The sequence below is a fragment of the Phalacrocorax aristotelis genome, chromosome 1 (genome assembly GCF_949628215.1).
Source record: "Phalacrocorax aristotelis chromosome 1, bGulAri2.1, whole genome shotgun sequence".
In the NCBI taxonomy this organism is placed as follows: Eukaryota; Metazoa; Chordata; class Aves; order Suliformes; family Phalacrocoracidae; genus Phalacrocorax; species Phalacrocorax aristotelis.
In genome coordinates, this window is record NC_134276.1 from 59799212 (window position 1) to 59815843 (window position 16632).

Consider the following 16632-nt stretch of genomic DNA (forward strand, 5'->3'; position numbering starts at 1 on the left):
CAGCCTTCACCTGCCCTCCCTGCCACAGATTCTGTGCAGACTCCAGCTAGCTCTGAGGCAGGCAGTGCTTAACTCCCAGTTTTTACATCATGCTTCTATCTCCAGGCTTTTAAGTTGTGTCTTATCCAAATCATCAAACTAGAGGAAGCCAGACATGGTCCCCAGGACAAAGGGACTCTCACTCTGCTAATGTGAGAGCTCCTGTGTATTTCCCCAGTCACACCTGTGTTGCAGTGAGCAACTTTGCCAGAGTGTTGGGCCTTAATAGCCCTCACCAGCCTCACCTGGGATCTCTGCCCATGGCCCAGGACATCCATTTAAGCTCAGGCCTGAGCCTTTAGCCTTGCTTTAAGATATGTTGTTGGAGGTGTATGTGCCTCTCATCCTATGTCTGTTCCTGTCTCCTGGCTGGACTTTGGTCACAGCCCTGTCTCTTGCTGCTCCCCCTGACAGGTGTCCCAAGATAGACCTACACCTGAGTTATCACCTTGCCTTCAGCAGTCTGGGACTGTTGATGGACCTTGATACCAGCATCCAGGTCTGCCCACCCTGTTCAGACCCTGCAGGACTGTGCCCTGGTGGTAAAGTGGCCCTGAGTGACCCCTACCTGGGCTCTAAGGCTCCTCTGGGGTGCCTGGTGGCAGTTTGGGCTGCCCCCAAAGAGCCCTAGGGACTGGATGGCCAGCAAAAGGGCAAGGTTGGGCTGACCCACAGCAGGAAGCTAGGATAAAGCTGAAGCTGTTGGTGGGGCTGAGCAAGGGTGGGATAATCAAGCCATCCCTGAACGTTCCCTTGGCTGGGAGCAGGGCTTGGAGGATGAAAACAGGGGTTCCTAGAGCAGCCTTTGAGCATGGGAAAGGGATCAAATCACCCCTGAGGCCATACTGTAGTAGGTGAAGGCTCAGACCTTCCCTGAAGAGATCCCAAAGGCTGGACTGATGTCAAGTCACCCTGGAGGCCAGCTGGGGAGGGGAATCCAGCCTTCCTGGTGGAACCTGTGTTTCCGGGCAGGGGTAAATCCAGGTATCTCAGAGCAGGCATTCCCAGGATGGGGATCAAGACACCCACGAGGCCAGGGGCTTAGGATGTCCCTGAGCAGCCTAAGAAGCTGGGGAGAGGAATTGCTCCACCCTGGGGAGCACTGGAAGATGGTGGTCAGAGGGGCTGGGGTGGCACCTATGAGAAACCACAGGGTCCTGGGGATTTCAAGCCCTCCCTGAGCAGCTCCAACAGCTGGGGTGATCCAGGCTGTCCCAAAGCAGCCTCAAAGGCTGTGTGGCTGCAGAGGATCAGATTGTCCTTGGGGGACAAGGAGATCACAATGTCCCAGAGCAAGCAGACATGGCTTGGGGATTAAGCCACCCCTGAAGCCAGGTAGAGGATGAAGTCAAGCCCCCCTAAGAATGGGCTGGGGTGCTTGGGTTGCCCCTGAGGAGTTCCTGAGGCTAGGGAGGCTCAGGACTTTCCTGAGGAGACCTGAGAGCTGTGAAAGGTGAATGATGCTGATTGTGGGGTCCATGTTCCTGGAGAAACAGAGGCTGGGTGGCATGTGTGGGCTTCAAACAACGCTGAGGCCAGGAGGCCAAGACAGGGATGAAGCCACCCCTGAAGCATGTCTGTATGTGGTAGGGTCACTCCTGAGGAGCCTTAGAAGTGGAAGGGTGTTCCTGCCACCCCTAAGGAGCCCCAACAAGCCTCGAAGCCTGGGCAGCTGTGTGTGGGATTGAAATCAAGCTGCCCCAGAGGAGTAGGGAGCTGGTAGCTTGGACCCCATCCTGGCTTCCTGGTGTCTGTGACTGGGCTTTGGGACTTCCCCGGGGTGCCTGGGGCCCCTGGCCTCCAGCTCCTGACTCTCTTAGGTGAATCTGGCATGAAGGATCTTTCCTCACAGTCAAGATTTTTCTGTAGGTACTGGCAGAGAGATGTAGAAGATATTGACTTGGCTGTCTCTAAGGATGAACTTCTGCCTCTCACAGCGTGTTGAGCAGAATGCTGATAGAAGCAAAGGCTGTTTACAGAATATATAACAGATACTTGAAAGAGTTTTTCTAGCTTTGAGTTCTTCAGTCACAGGCTTTTGTGCATAACACATTTCATGTTCTATAAACCTGATACAATATATTCCTTATTAGATAAAGGCAGAAGGATTAAGATCACTCCAGTTTTCTCCCTGTCTTACAGCATAAGTTAGGTGATGATACAACTACTTATGATTCCTGTCTGAATTTGGAGTTATATTAGAAGACGAAGGCTACTTCCTGCTGTAAAGAAGGGATCCAGGAAATTATCAGCATTGAAAGCTACAGTTCCCCAGGATCCCTCCAAAATAATGAAAGAATTAGATGCCTGGTATTCCAGTCTCTTATAAACTTGCATAACTTTGTGCATGTTAATAGCTTTAGTAACTGAGACAGGAGCATATATTGAGAGTTACGGCATTACAAATGCGCTCACAGACATGCAGAACTAGGGCCTCTGTTCTTATCCAAACTCATGTATCCTTTAACTATTCTAGATACTTTATTTTTGCAATTTCATTTTTGTATATCTACAACTTCTTTAGCAATGGTGATGTACGTTAGCCTCTTTGCTTTTTGAGATGTTCAATAGTAATTGTGTGTAATTTTGATCCATTAGATATCCTCCTTTTCTTACAGAAACAAAATTTTGTATTTTGTGTGCAGTACCCACTTCAGTATAGAATAGGCAAAAAGACCATTAGTAAAATCTGTCAGTCAAAATTAAATCACACTAAAAGAAAATTTCATGTGCAAATGGAAAAAGATTAGCATTCTTGAGTTTTTTTTTTCCCCCAGTCCCTTCCATATGCGAGGAACCTTAGCTTCGCTTGGAAATGGGTTTGCATTAGGCCATTTCTCACTGTATCAAGCTCTTTATGCACCCAGCTGGCTGTGAAGTTTCTCCTTGCTGCAGTGTCTCTGTGTAATCCCAGCCAGTTTTCCTTTGCAGCTGTGGGGGGCCTCCTTTGATGTCCCTCTGTAGGTGGCTGCCGATCCCTCAACCGGGGCCTGCAAACAGACTCTCTTCTGTAGAGGAAAAGAAAACACCCCAGTGATGCCATGTGACTGTTTGCTTTATGCACACAAGAGGAACTGACGTCAAGTGTCTCAGGATATTGTTTTAATGCAATAACATGATGTTGTGGTGTGTATCCCTGTGCATCTGATCTAGCTAATGCAGTGCCTGCAGTGAAGGACAATGCGGTCTGTACCTCCCTTTTGCTCTTATTCTCTTTTACTTTCAAGACTCTCCATGTGCACCGAAAAAATCTGCAGTCTCTGCTTGTGACTATCAATTGCAAATGCGGTGACCTCCTTTAGACATCTTAAGAACAGTTTTCTTGCGTTGTTTCCACCTGTGCAGTTGTAGTAGGCACTGCTAATATAGCAGAGCAAATGCATAAACATGCAAGAGAGGTGACCCAATGCTAATTTTATTTTCGCTACTCACTCAGGAGGAATGGGAGAAGTCATTTCACATACCTTCAGCACATAGCAGAGATGAGCTTCTCCTTTTGTTGTCACAGCTTTCACCTCTTTTCAATTTGAACATAGGTACTGACGCAAGAAGTTAAAGTTATGTCAAAAATAATAAAATTAGGCAAAATTTTTCAGTATTATGTGTAAATGCTAGTAGGAACCTGTGTTCCACTGACAGGACCATGCAGCAAGAGTCCTATGAAAATACCCCAAGCTCATGTTTAGATGAACCCAGTTGCCCAGCAGATTTTCTCCTCCCATGCCTCTCTGGGCATGGGAACATGCCAGTTGTTCTGGGACTTCCTGGCTCTCAGTGCAGGATGAGAGTGTACTCAGGGCCTGAGAGAATTTAGAATCATGGAATGGTTTGTGTTGGAAGGGACCTTTAGAGGCCATCTAGTCCAACCCCTTGCCCTGCAGTGAGCAGGGACATCTTCAACTAGATCAGGTTACTCAGAGCCCCGTCCAGCGTGGCCTTGACTGTTTCCAGGGAAACATTCTACCGCCTCTCTGGGCAACCTGTGCCACTGTTTCATCACCCTCATTGTAAAAGATTTCTTCCTTGCATCTAGTCTAAATCTACCCTCTTTTAGTTTAAAACCATCACCTCTTGTCCTATCGCTACAGGCCCTATGTCTGTCCCTATCTGTCTTACAAGTCCCCTTTAAGTACTGAAAGGCCACAATCAGGTGTCTCTGGAGCCTTCTCTTCTCCAGGTTGAACAACCCCAACTCTCTCAGCCTGTCCTCACAGGAGAGGTGTTCTGTCCCTCTGACCATTTTTGTGGCCTCCTCTGGACCCGCTCCAACAGCTCCATGTCTTTCCTGTGCCAAGGGCTCCAGAGCTGGTTGCAGGACTCCAGGTGGGGTCTCACCAGAGCAGAGCAGAGGTGCAGAACCACCTCCCTTGACCTGCTGGCCACGCTGCTTTTGATGTAGCCCAGGATACGGTTGGCCGCCTGGGCTTCCAGCACACATTGTTGGCTCATGTCCAGCTTTTCATCCACCAGTACCCCGAAGTCCTTCTCCACAGGGCTGCTCTCAACCCCTTCATCCCCCAGCCTGTATTGATACCAGGGGTTGCCCTGACCCAGGTGCAGGACCTTGCACTTGGCCTTGTTTGAACCTCATGAGGTTCTCACAGGCCCACCTCTCCAGCTTGTCCAGGTCCCTCTAGAGAAGATCCTGCCCATCAGGTGTGTCAACTGCACCACTCAGCTTGGTGTCACCTGCAAACTTTCTGAGGGTGCACTCAATCCCACCATGTAGCTGATGAAGATAGTAAACTGTCCCCATATGGAACCAGTACCGTTTACTGAGGACTATAAAGGTATGGGATAAAAATGTAAGGGTTGATGTCATGCATGGGTTAAGAGAGCGATGCACTCTGGTAAAAACCTCGCTAACTAACTAAGATTTCTAACCTGACTGTATAGAAAATGTCCTGTTACACTGCTCGAGGACCTAGCTGGTGTTGAAAGTCTGAGGGGTTTATTCCTCATGTAACTATGTATATTGCCCATATTCATTTTCCCTGCAGGTGTCAGTTTTTTTGCTGCCTTCTAGCCCTAACTGGATCTTGTGGCAAAGCATGTCTTGGGTGTGTTGCAAACTGCCTGTGACATAATTCCTTTCCTTAGCTCAGAAAAATTGTCTTTCAGCTTCAGAAACAGTAGTTTTGCTCTGCTACTGTAGTGAGGGTAAAGAGGTGGCTCAGGCTGACCCTCTTCTCCCACGTCACCATTGCTTTAAGAGCACTATTTAAAGAAAAAAAATGTTTTTCCTTTGCCTTGTGAACATTGATTTGAACATCTTAGATCACATCTTTTCTACACTTCAGTGTCGTGGGCAGCTTCATTGCCTCTTGTATTTCAACAAAAATCCAAGATGCACGTTCCTTGTGGGAGAACTCTCATGTTTCCAGGGACGGCGATTTACTTGGGGACTGGCACTGCTCCATCACCTCCAGCAGCTGAGATGGTGGATACCTGCAGCAGGGACCCTGTGCCTGGATTCACAGGTAATTTCAGAAGAGGGTGACCCAGTGTATCATGTGCCAGGGAGCCGCCCAGCACGTAATTCCTGCAGCTGTCAGAAATAGAGGATTAGCAGCATCCCTCTCCTGCCACTCCTCACACCAGCCTCGCTTGGTTTCATAGTGCAGGAGCTTGCGTCAGGTCTGCCAGCACAGTTGTGCTTTTCACCTCTACCCCAGGGAAACCTAGAGGGTGGCGGAGTCCTCTCTCTGCACTGACGGGCCTGTGCTGCTGCAACTCTTAGCAGACGCAGCTGCACCGATGCAGCCAGCCCTGTAAGTGCGCGTGCACAGGGGAAAGCCCTTACACCGTCACCCACAGACAGACCCGAGCTCCCCGCAGAAGCCTGCACTTACAAAACCATCCGTCCGCGCGCGCACGCACACACACACGCAGCAAGCCGCACAGCAGACTGGCACGCACGCATAACGGTGCGAGGCAGACGACCCCGGAAGTGCGCGACCCGTGAGGCACGCGTCCCGGGAGCGCCAGCCCCGAGGCACGCAGCCCGAGGCGCGCACCAACGCAACCGCCGCCGCACGCGCAAGTGCAAGCCCTGAGGCGTGCACCCGGCGCCGCGCGCCCAAAGGCACGCACGCGTGCAACGCCTGCCGCGGGTGGACGGGGGTGTGGGTGGGCACCGGAGTGGGCGCGCAGGTCCACTGCCGGGCCCCTCGCGCCCCTCCCCGCCTCTGGCGAGGCGGCCGCGCTTCCTCCCTCGCGCCCGCGGCGGCTGCAGGGATTGGCTGCGGGCGGCCCGGCCCCGCCGCCGCCGCGGGTGAAAGGGCGGCCGGGCAGCCGCGGCGGCGGCCGCGACGGGTAGACATGATGGCGGCGGCAGCGGCGCTGCTGGTGCTGCGCTGGGGGACGGCGGGCAGCCGCGGGGGACTCCGGGCGCTGCCGGGGGTGAGAGCCGCGGTGGGGGCGGGCGGGCCAAGGCGGGCTGCGGGTGGGGTCGCCGGGGGGGAGCTGTGTCTCGTGTTCCCTCCCCGGTGTGCGCGTGTGTGTGGGGTGAGGGGCCGGCTGCCGCGTCGGTGACAGGTCGCCGCGGGGAGCGGGACGGGGTGCTGGCCCTCCGACTGCTGGCGGACCGGGGCCGGTGGGCCGGTGCTGGCTGGGGGGCCCGGGGTGGGGCCGGCCCGGCGGAGGCCGCGGCCGCTGTGGGGCGGTGGGAGCTGGGCCCTGGGCTCGGCTGTTGGGGGCTGGCGGCAGCCAGGCCGCCCTTTCTCGGTGTACCCCGTCCCTGCGGTGCTTGCAGTGGGGTGTTTTTCTTTCTTTTTTTTTTTTGTTTTCAATTTTTAAAACTTGGGCGTAGCGTGTAACTCGAATAGCATGTTACATGCTGTAAAGAGTGTAGTCCTGTGCTATTTTTACTAGTAAAATCTTAGCTCACAGAAAACGGCTGCTGCTTTGTGAAGCTGTGCTGTCTCTTACTCCTCCTCCCTTTACCCCAGATAGCTATGGATGTTTCAGCTGTCACTTAAAGCTTTACTGTGGTTTTTTAATTGTTCTTCCTTTTCATGAAAATGCAGGAAGCTCATTGCAGAACTGTACTGGTGTTTTTGGTGAAGCCTTCTAGAAACCTTGTTCCTTAGGCTATGGAGTAACTTCACTGAGGCAGTTGCTATGTTTTCTTCTGTATTACTTTTGGCAGATTGTGTTAAAAGAAAGAGGAGATTATTTAATATAAGAACTAGCAGTGTTAGCACATGGTGTTGTGTAACAGTTGAATGATACTACAGCTACATTGTATATGGGAAAAGTGGTGAAAAATGCCTCTAACTGCTTACAGTAGGAAGAGTTTACCTATTTTTTTTCCCTGAAAAGGAACATGTGTGTTGAGGTCTGCAAGTTCCAGTGGAGAAGAGAGGAGTGACGTGCAAAAAAAGTTTGCTACGTGCACCCCTGAGAGTGTGGGATAGGTTTCTCTCTAGGAATGTAACCCCATAACAATACTGTAAAGAACCCCTCAGATGTCTTTAGGGATCATGTAAAAGAGGTGGTTTATGTGGGCAGGGCATTTTGAGAGGGGGTTAAAGGAAAAAAAAGGATGTGTTTTACCCCGGTATTTTTCCTTAGGAAATATTCATTGCAAACCTGTGTTGCTGTGAAGGTGTACATGAGAGAAGCTTCTTGAAAAGCAAAGTAAAAGAAGTTTGATTGGAGACAGTGATGGGGAATTATCAGAGGGCTCGTGCTGTTTGAAGGCTTTATTTTTGGTAGCCATACACTTGTGTGTGTGTAGATAGAAGTGGAAGACTTCTGCTCTTCCCACTAAATAGTCCGAAGACTTTGATATCAGCCAGTCTTTTGGAGCCTCTCTGTGAAAGGCGTACTTTGTCTCCTTCCTCCTAACATCTCAAGGGTATGGTCTGACTGCATCAGTGTAACAGCATAGAAAGGTTAAATTAGTGACGCCTTTCTAGAACAAAATATATTTATAGCTACTTAATAGTACTTTGACTTATGTGACTGAAGTGATTTCTAGCCCTTAATACCTGGGTATGAAAGTCACCTTCAAGATATCAGTCTATCGGAAAACACTTATTAAAACAAATTTCCACGTGAATTACTTTCATAGATTCTTTTATATTTTGCTAACATAGGCAAATAATATGATTGATGTCATCAAACTTTAATGTGCTTGGTGCTCTTACATGTTTTGCAAGAGTTAGTAGCTGGTGAGTTGTCCTTAACTTCTTTTGCCTGTCTGCTGTGGGAATCAATAAAGCACCTGAGAAAGGACAGTGCAGAAACACTGAGCTGGGGATTCGACTAATTGCTGTTTCTGATCTAAAGCTTAGCACTTCTGTTAAGCTTTTATGCAGAACTGGTTCTGTTTAGAATGTTATAACCTAAATGTCTTTTTGAGTGCTCTGCAATTCTGGAGCTGGGAGAAAATCTGATGTTGAAAGAAGGCTGTAGTTACAGAATGAGGATGAGATGGCTTCTGATATTTCAGTCTTGAAACTAATCTGAGAGAACTGTCAGACTGCTTAAAGTAACTTAGAAGAAAGTGATAAATAATTACATTATGAAATCAAGAGTAAACTGCTGATATGGATTTTGTCAGTGTAGACCAGTTTTTGAAACATTGAACTAAGGTTTCTCTGCCATCTGTGCCCTCAAAAGTTGTTGTCTATGCACCCACCATTTTTAAGTCATGGATGTTATCTGTACAGTGGGAGCTCCTTGCTGTCTTCCGTGACATTATTTTTACCATGCTGTTTTTCCAGTGAAATGTTTTTCCCCTTGTTTGAGCACAGAAGCATTAGGCTGACAGGATAGCAAGCTTGGTATCATCTGTCATTGAGGAATGGAATTAAAATGGTCACTACTTTGGGGAGTTGAACGTAGACCTAAACTTCTGGAGTTCAGCGATTGTTTCTAATATGTACACTACAGATTTTAGTACTGACAAGCACTCTTAAAGTATACCACAGGTAGGGACTCCTGGTTTTCTCCTTGCTCCCAGGCGTAGCTGTTTGGATTGTGTAGGCAAAGTATGCTGTGCTATCTACTGTGGGCAAATCTTTGTTCTGGAAGAAAAGAGTTTATTAAAGTCTACATTGAGTAAAAAAAGTCAGTCTGAAACACTATTTGTGTGCGTTAATTTTCTTGTTATTTTGTCTGTCCCAAACTCGCATTGGTGGTTCCTGCATGATTGTTACAGTGCTGTGATTTATTTCTCAGGCGCTGGCCTTACTGGAGGTGTTTAAGCTGCTGCTCTGAGAAACTGTTCCAACTTTGTGCAGCTGCTAGGTCCTGATCACAGGCCCTTCCTTTTGGGCTTCTGTCTCCCTCCATCCTGTGCCAGTATTGCTCCTTGAAAATCTAACTGGATAAGCTGGACTGAAATCTGGCTGAGAACATATTTTTCCCTGCCCCTTGTGAGCATCTTCTAAGCTGGATTATCCCCTGGTCTGGTTCACTGTGTGACTATACAGACTTTTGGGACTGGCACAAGGGAGAAGGTACTTGGGTGTAGGAATGATATAGTTTTAAAAAAACAAAAACAAAAGCCTTAGGTGGATGGGGGTTTACTGGCTTGTACTTTGAGCTTTGTTGGCAAATAAGAAAAACCTATTTTCTTTTCTCCCTCTTAGAATTACCAGTGGTTCTCAAACCTGGGAAGAGTGAAAGAACTGTTATGTATAGTGCAGCGTGCCTCACAGAACTTTGTACCACATCTTTGTGGTTGACTTCAGGAGGATCTGCTTGCAGTTACAAGTGCTTGGCTGTTCAGCACTCTCTGAGAATACAAAGGAAGGGAAAGTGCTTCATTAGAGGGGGCAAAAAAAACCAACCACCAACCCAGAAGCATTGTGTTTGCTTTTCTGTTTACAAGATTTGTACAGTCTTGTACTAATAAGCTACATTTTCAGCTTTATAGCTTAATTCTTGCAGACACCTGAAGTTCTTGTGTAACCAAAGTATGGAAAAAATTATATTTTCTTCACGTTTATAACTACTCAGGAATGCTTAGAGCTAATGGGAAATACACTGCAAACATAAAGGGGTTATTCTTGTGGTGTCTTAAACTTGAATCCCTGAAAGTGTAGGGACAAAAATCTTAGGGTTGCTAGTGGAAGACTGAGGGAGAGATAGAATTTATGGCTAATGAAAATAAGCATGCTACTCTAGCTGTTACTGTTGAGCATTGCTACTGTATTTTCTAGTAATGCTAAAAATATATCTTCCTCCCCATATTAGACTTCTTAAAGCACATGTTGGTACATGATGCTTTCCTGTCTGAAATCTGGAACTCTGCCTCACCATTTCAACACTGAGACTTTTTTTGCCGATAAGCAGAAAATAAGTTATTTACAAGATGACCAGTATGGCAGGGAAATTTCTTCCCTCAACGAGGGACATATAAAACTTTAAAAACTGACATGTAAGCCATCTCTAAATAACAAGGTAAATTTCTGTTTTGCTGTTGTATGCTGTGTCCTTAAACCACCTGAGGAGACTTCGTAGGTCTGCACTGGGTCCCCGGGAGGCAGGTTCTTTGTTAGACTTCAAAGTGGCAGTGTGTGGTGAGCGTACCGTTCTGCAATCTACGGTGTAGTTTAACATTTGTAAAATAACTTTATATAATCGCAGCTATTCAGGTTTGAGCTCAGTTTGGCTATTGGGCAATTAATGGATAAAGCAGGATGTTTATCCAAAATACAGTACTAACACTCTCCATTTTTTGAGGATTTGGTAGAGGTGGGAAGCTCCAAGCCAAACTCAGAAATCTGGAGTTAAGCTCTCATGAGAGCCCAAGAACACAGATTATTCATTTAAGAGTCAAAAGCTTTATGGAATTGAAGTAAGAAGTCATGACAAAAATAGATCATACCCAACAATTCTCATGCCCTTTCCTAGTTTTGCAAGATATGAAAAAGTCACTAGGTCAAGCTGAGCTCTCTGGGCTCTGTTCTGAGGAGATTTTTATGTAAGGTATAATACCTAGGGCATGTGTGGTTTTGGGGAAGCAGCCAATTAAGAATCTAGTGTGAGGGTTAGATTGGCTTGCCTGGGTTGGTGGTTTGAGAGTTCTTTGGAGGTTTTGGTGTAGCTTTTAACAAACCTACCTATAGCAGGAGCTTGGGAGCTCAGGGGTAGGTGACACCTGGGTAGCTGTTGGAACACTGCTAAACTGCCATCTCCAAACCATTGTGGCCCTAGTCGTGCATTATTTACAGAATGTCTTCTTATTTTTAAGTACTTAATTGCTCGGACTGACTGGGAGCAGACCACTGAATAGACTCTTCCTGACGTGGATTCTAGATCAAGCAAGCTTTTAATCCTTAGCGTATATCGGTACAAATATAAACAAACTGCCACAACCCCTTCTTTCCAAAACTGTGACTTAGAGTTGGAATTTCACATCCGAGTTGAGCAATATGCTTGATATGTTTTAGGAAATTACTCCACATCTATTAAATTCAGGGCTTAACCTGGTTCTCCAAGTGACTGTAGTGTGTGGGTATGTGTCAGAGGAGGTAGTTAAGTTTTTAAACATAAATGCATAATTAGGTTAGGCTGTTACAAGATTTTTTTAATGTGAAATCTGTCCAATTCTGTAGTGTAAAAACAGAGCTGAGTGTGGTTTAATGCTGTTCCAGTTTTTTAATTGCTTGGTAACTTTACTCTTTCTGTGTAGAAAGTTTGAACAGAGTGCTTTTCGTGACAGCACATGGCTAAGATTCTGAAACTTAATGCTAACTAATTTTCCTGTTGTAGCCTTTCCTTCCAGTTTCCATCTGTGCCATAGCTTTTCTGGCTTCTTGTATGCGTTCAAAACTAGATTTGTGTAAAAGGTGTTTACAAGGAAGTTGAGAAGCTTTTCCACCTTGCCCCCTCCCCCCAGCTAACTGCAAGTATTTAGATTAGCCCCACTGACCCTTAACAAAGACTTTCTTCAATGAATAATATTAACTCGGTGGAGATTTTTTTTGTGTCCTGTATGACCTTCTTCAGACTATTTGTGGTCCCACAAGCACTTCTGTCAATGTTGTTTGAGAGGAGAGGGGCTCAGTCTGCTTAACTGTGTGTACTCTGGAGCAGGGGAGTATACTCTGCTGCCTTTGCTCTAGCTATCCTTGCTCCTCCCTCCCCCAGGATGTAGATAGCAAAACAGTCACTGAAGGTGTAACAGTCCTGCTGTAGCCTTGGGATAATGACCAGCTGGTCAGTGTGGTTGCAGCTGGCCGAGTTTGGTCCTTAACTTTATCTTCCCTCTTTAATGTCTAGAACAGCTTGTACTGTCTAATTCTCAGATGAAGAATAATATACCCCTGAAAAAAACACCAAAAAACACAAAGAAACCTCTGGTGGTTTTGATTTTAGCACATCAAATGATTTGCATTTCAGGTTGTTTTTCTGGATTTTAGTTTTGGAGAGTGAAGTGAAAAGAGAACCAAAAATACCCACCAAACCAAAAAGCTGAGCAGGAGAGAACTCAGTGTGTGAAACAGGGTGGAACAGTTGCTTTCCACTGACTTTTTATTTCCAGAATAATTAAGTTTATCTGGATTACCTGGGGCAGTGTATGCTATGTCTGCCACTAGTGATTGGCATCTAAATAGTTTGTGAAGCTGTAGCAGCTTTCTACTCATGAAGCTCAATCTGAGCTGGCATGAGGTAGTATGCTCTAGGGCTTCCTTGACTTCTGTATTGTGGGACTTGTATTGAAATACATTGTTCTTCTTTTATAACATTGTAATATCAGGTGCATTACAAATGTGGTGCCCTCCTCGGTCCTGGGCTGGTTTCTGCTTTCTGTGATGCAGCATGAAAAGTATCCTCAAACTAGATCAGGCTAGAGGGCTGTGGCAGGGAGCGTTCTCATTCCAGTTACTGCCAGCCACTAGTACTTCAGAGGCAGTATGAGCTTAAAGTAAACTTAAGATAATTGGAAAATTGATAAAATTCTGTGTTTACTACTCTTGTGGAAACAGCAGCTGAATTATCTAATTAACCTCTTTATATGAACATATACTTCATTATTTTTTCTTCTCCTTTCTAGTGTAGTCCATCTTCATAATTTTCAGTCTTTTCTCACAGGAAAGCCTTTGCTTTCTACTAAACTTCTTACTCATATTTCTGAAAGAATTCTTTCAGGCAGAGTTGACAGGATCTTAGTTCTGGTGGTTGTCAGTCATTGCTGTTTTGTGCTTCCTACTAGACAATATTTGGTATTAAGGCTTTTTATAGTCTTTTTGATTCTAACTGGGTGAGAAAGTATAGTTTTCCCAAGTTGTCTGTATCTGTATTGATGCAACTTTGGTGTGGGATCACTTTTCTGATTATTTTTGTTTGTTGTTAACTGTAAGTGCCATTATGTTATGAAACGACTTTCTTGGAGTACCTGTCTGAATGTCCTTCTTGGTACACTTGCAAATTTGCTGTATCATCTGTTGTGTTTGCTTTGAAACAGCATATATATGCTTCCTTTCCTGACATACCATGCAAAATTTTTAAAACTATAGGAGCTAAGGTCTTTGTAGAAGTTGGTTCAGAGGAGGAGTCTTGGAGAAGGAAGAAAAAGCCTCTTCCTCTGACTGCTCTCAGGGTGGTTGTGGGGAAGACTGGGAGCTGAACTAGCATCTAAAGTCTGTTCTACTTTTGCTGTCCGTACTGGCTCAGTCCATTACCTGCTCTGTTCCCAACAGCTCCCTAGTGCGTGCCTCTCCCCATCCTTAGCGTGTACAGACACGTGCATATTCTTCCAAGAACTTGTTGGTAGGTATTTCTCGGAAGAAGGAGGAAAGAACATGTTATAGTGGAGAGTTTATCAAAAATAATTTATACCTAAGCTAATGACTCTGTCTAGAGCTTCTGAATTGTTTTTTGTTATTGCTTGTTGGGTGTGTGCTTGGCGGAGGGCACATCTTTAAGCTTTCATCCACTTGGTGGGAGAATGGGAGGATATGGAAGAGTTTCCTCAAGATGTCATCATATGAACTGTTTTTATCTTACCGGAATACTGTAGCAGGAAGAAAACATTTAACTCCCTCTTTCTTCTGTAGTGTGAAAAGCTGGGTTCAAGATGGTGCCTTATAACATCACATAAACTGTATTCATCTGTGTGTGATCCAAATGAAAAGGTAAGTAGTATGGTGCATGTTTTCTCCTTAGCATTTTGCTGTACCACTGACATTTGGTTTCTAAAGCTATCATCTGCTCCGTGCTGCTACTAACAAGGGTAGTTCTGGTGTAACCCCTGTACGTTACTGGTTTAATAGCATGGTTTTTTTCCTTTTTTTTAAACCAAAAAGGAAGTTGCATTTGCAGTATACTTGTCAAGATTGGATACTACTTCAAGTGCATACATTAAAAGGTTGGATAAGTGATTGTGAGCTTGGGGAAGTTACATACTGGCCTGAACATGTTAAAATTATGAAACGACTATTAGTATTTTTCATGGTGTGGGAGCTAAAGGCCTGTTAAAACATGTGGGAACTAGACTAGCCAGAAACTTCATATAAACAAAAGTATGCAATAGTGGCAGCAGTTAGATGACCTGACATGGGGGTGAGAACTTTAGACCTTGGATAAAGATGGGTCTTTAAGGCCTGGAGAGAATAATAAATCCTCATCTTGGGACTTCTGCAGTAGCAATCTCAATTTACAGTTACTAGCCAAGAAAAACTTCTGTGGGAGATTGTTACTTCAGAGGCCATGCCAAGTCACACTTGGAAAAATAATGTGGCTGAAGGTATGCTAGTGTTGAAGGGCAAAAATGCTGACAATATAGGACTGATAGGCTTGCCCTTGTATACCAGTGTGGAAGCAGTTAACCATTAGTGAAATAGTATTTGAGAACAGGGAAAAACAGTATGTACATAGAACTGTGGCTTAAAAAGAACTTTTCTGAAGAAATCTGTATCCTTATACGGTCCTTGCTTGGTTAAGGTCCCCTTCCTTTCTAAAGGTGTAGTTGTGTTTAGACAATGTAATCAGGTATTTGGTTTCTCTTAACCAGGCCCTCTGTCATTCCAACCAGTGGTTACTACAGATAGCTTAAGCTCTTTTCTGCCTTTTCCCTTCACTGCCCCTTGCACTGTCTTTGTAATGGCAAGACAGACACTTTTAAGCTAATTAGTGGAAACTACATTAAAAAAATGCTGTGTGTTACTTCAAAGCAGCAGATGGGGTTCTTTTTTACATGCTGACTTGAGACTTGTCTTTAACAGCAGGAGCAAGAGTTCAGTCTCTTCATGTTAGTGTCTTCATTGCAAAACTAGAAAATTAAAATGAATGTCAAATATTCTTAATATCTTGATACTGAGAGTCTTGTCTTTCACTGTGACCATATCTGATTAATGAAACAACTCTTGTATACCAAGAACTAAGTTGAAGTGTTTGAGTTGTTAAACTTCTTGATGCCAAGTATTTGGGAGCTTTTTTGTCTCCCCTCAAGTCTGTATGCCTAAAAAGCTTCAGGTACTTTGCTGAAATTTAGATTCACCAACAATTTGTGTGAGCATGTTGGAGAACTTTCAGTTTATTTTCACTGGATTTTAGACCAGGTCCCCAGTTAAAAATAGCTCTCCAAACAAATTGCTAGCTTCTGTGGTGTTTTTACAGTATTTGTACCTCTGGTAACTGAGCTTGCTTAAGATCCACCTTTTGAGCAGGATGTGGGTTTGCCTGCATACTAGGCAGTGGTATGCATTCCTCAGCAGGTCTAGCTGAATTTACCTTATAAGCTTGCTACAGCTCTTATGTGGAGGGTTTTATCACTTAATTTCTGTGTGGTGTTATCACATGGTAGTATTTTTAAACTGGTCATGTGATGCTGGCTCAACCCTGGCTTTGAGGAAGTAAATTTGGTCAAGGGCACCTTGAATATGTCTGGACTAGGGGAGAAAACATTGTATACCTTAGTCTGTCAATAGCAATTCCTGCTGGGGTTTTGCAGTATTCCTTCCTCTCCTCTCACACCTGTCTTCCCCTCCCCAAATTACCTAATGATGTGGGGGTAACAAACAGTGTCACTGTTGCAGTGGCAATTCTTCCTCTCCCTCTAGTCCATATGAAAAACAGCTGTTTGGTGTAGGGGAGGGAAAACAGCTGCCAAATGTCTTAGGGTATAGTTTGATAAACCTAATCTGGTATAACTGCAGGCTGCCCCTGAAGGGGAGAGTCCTGCTGGTTCCCCATCCTGTTTTTTGATTTGGAGTGTGGGATGCAGAGTAGGACTGTTTGATTAGTGTGTTGAACTGATGTGTCCTGAAGCTGCATCCCTGCTAGGTCTGATGCATGGAAAGCAGTGGGGGTGAGTGAGTAAAGCAGGATTGTCCCTTTTAGTGGCAGCCTGTGTTTACAACCAAGCAGGTGCAGTATCAAAGTGCACCTGTATATTTAGAAGCAAGGCCAGTGATGGCAATAACCCCTACTCCCAGCAATGAGATTTTTGTGCTGAGCAACTCTGCTCCTCCACCACTCTTTCTTAATGAGGAAGTTTTGTCTGGGGTGTAAGGTTAAGTGACTTCTGACAGCATGTTGTCCCCTGCTTATAGACATGATAGGAGTATTGAAGGTATATTTACAGCATTAAGTGCACTCCAGTGTGAAAGGTGACAGTGAGTTTCAGGGTGT

At 45.4% G+C, this 16632-nt stretch overlaps 1 protein-coding gene across 2 annotated transcripts in view; it reads left to right on the forward strand.

Moving 5' to 3' along the window:
• Window positions 1-6013: 6013 nt before the first annotated feature.
• PCCA (propionyl-CoA carboxylase subunit alpha) overlaps window positions 6014-16632 on the forward strand; it is a 293304-nt gene continuing 282685 nt past the window's right edge. The window contains exons 1-2 of one of the 2 annotated variants that reach the window (XM_075090133.1): window positions 6014-6441; window positions 14058-14135. In XM_075090133.1, the coding sequence (XP_074946234.1) occupies window positions 6361-6441; window positions 14058-14135 (159 nt within the window). In that variant the 5' untranslated portion in view covers window positions 6014-6360. The remainder of the gene's footprint in view (window positions 6442-14057; window positions 14136-16632) is intronic. The other variant, XM_075090123.1, reaches the window with a different exon arrangement.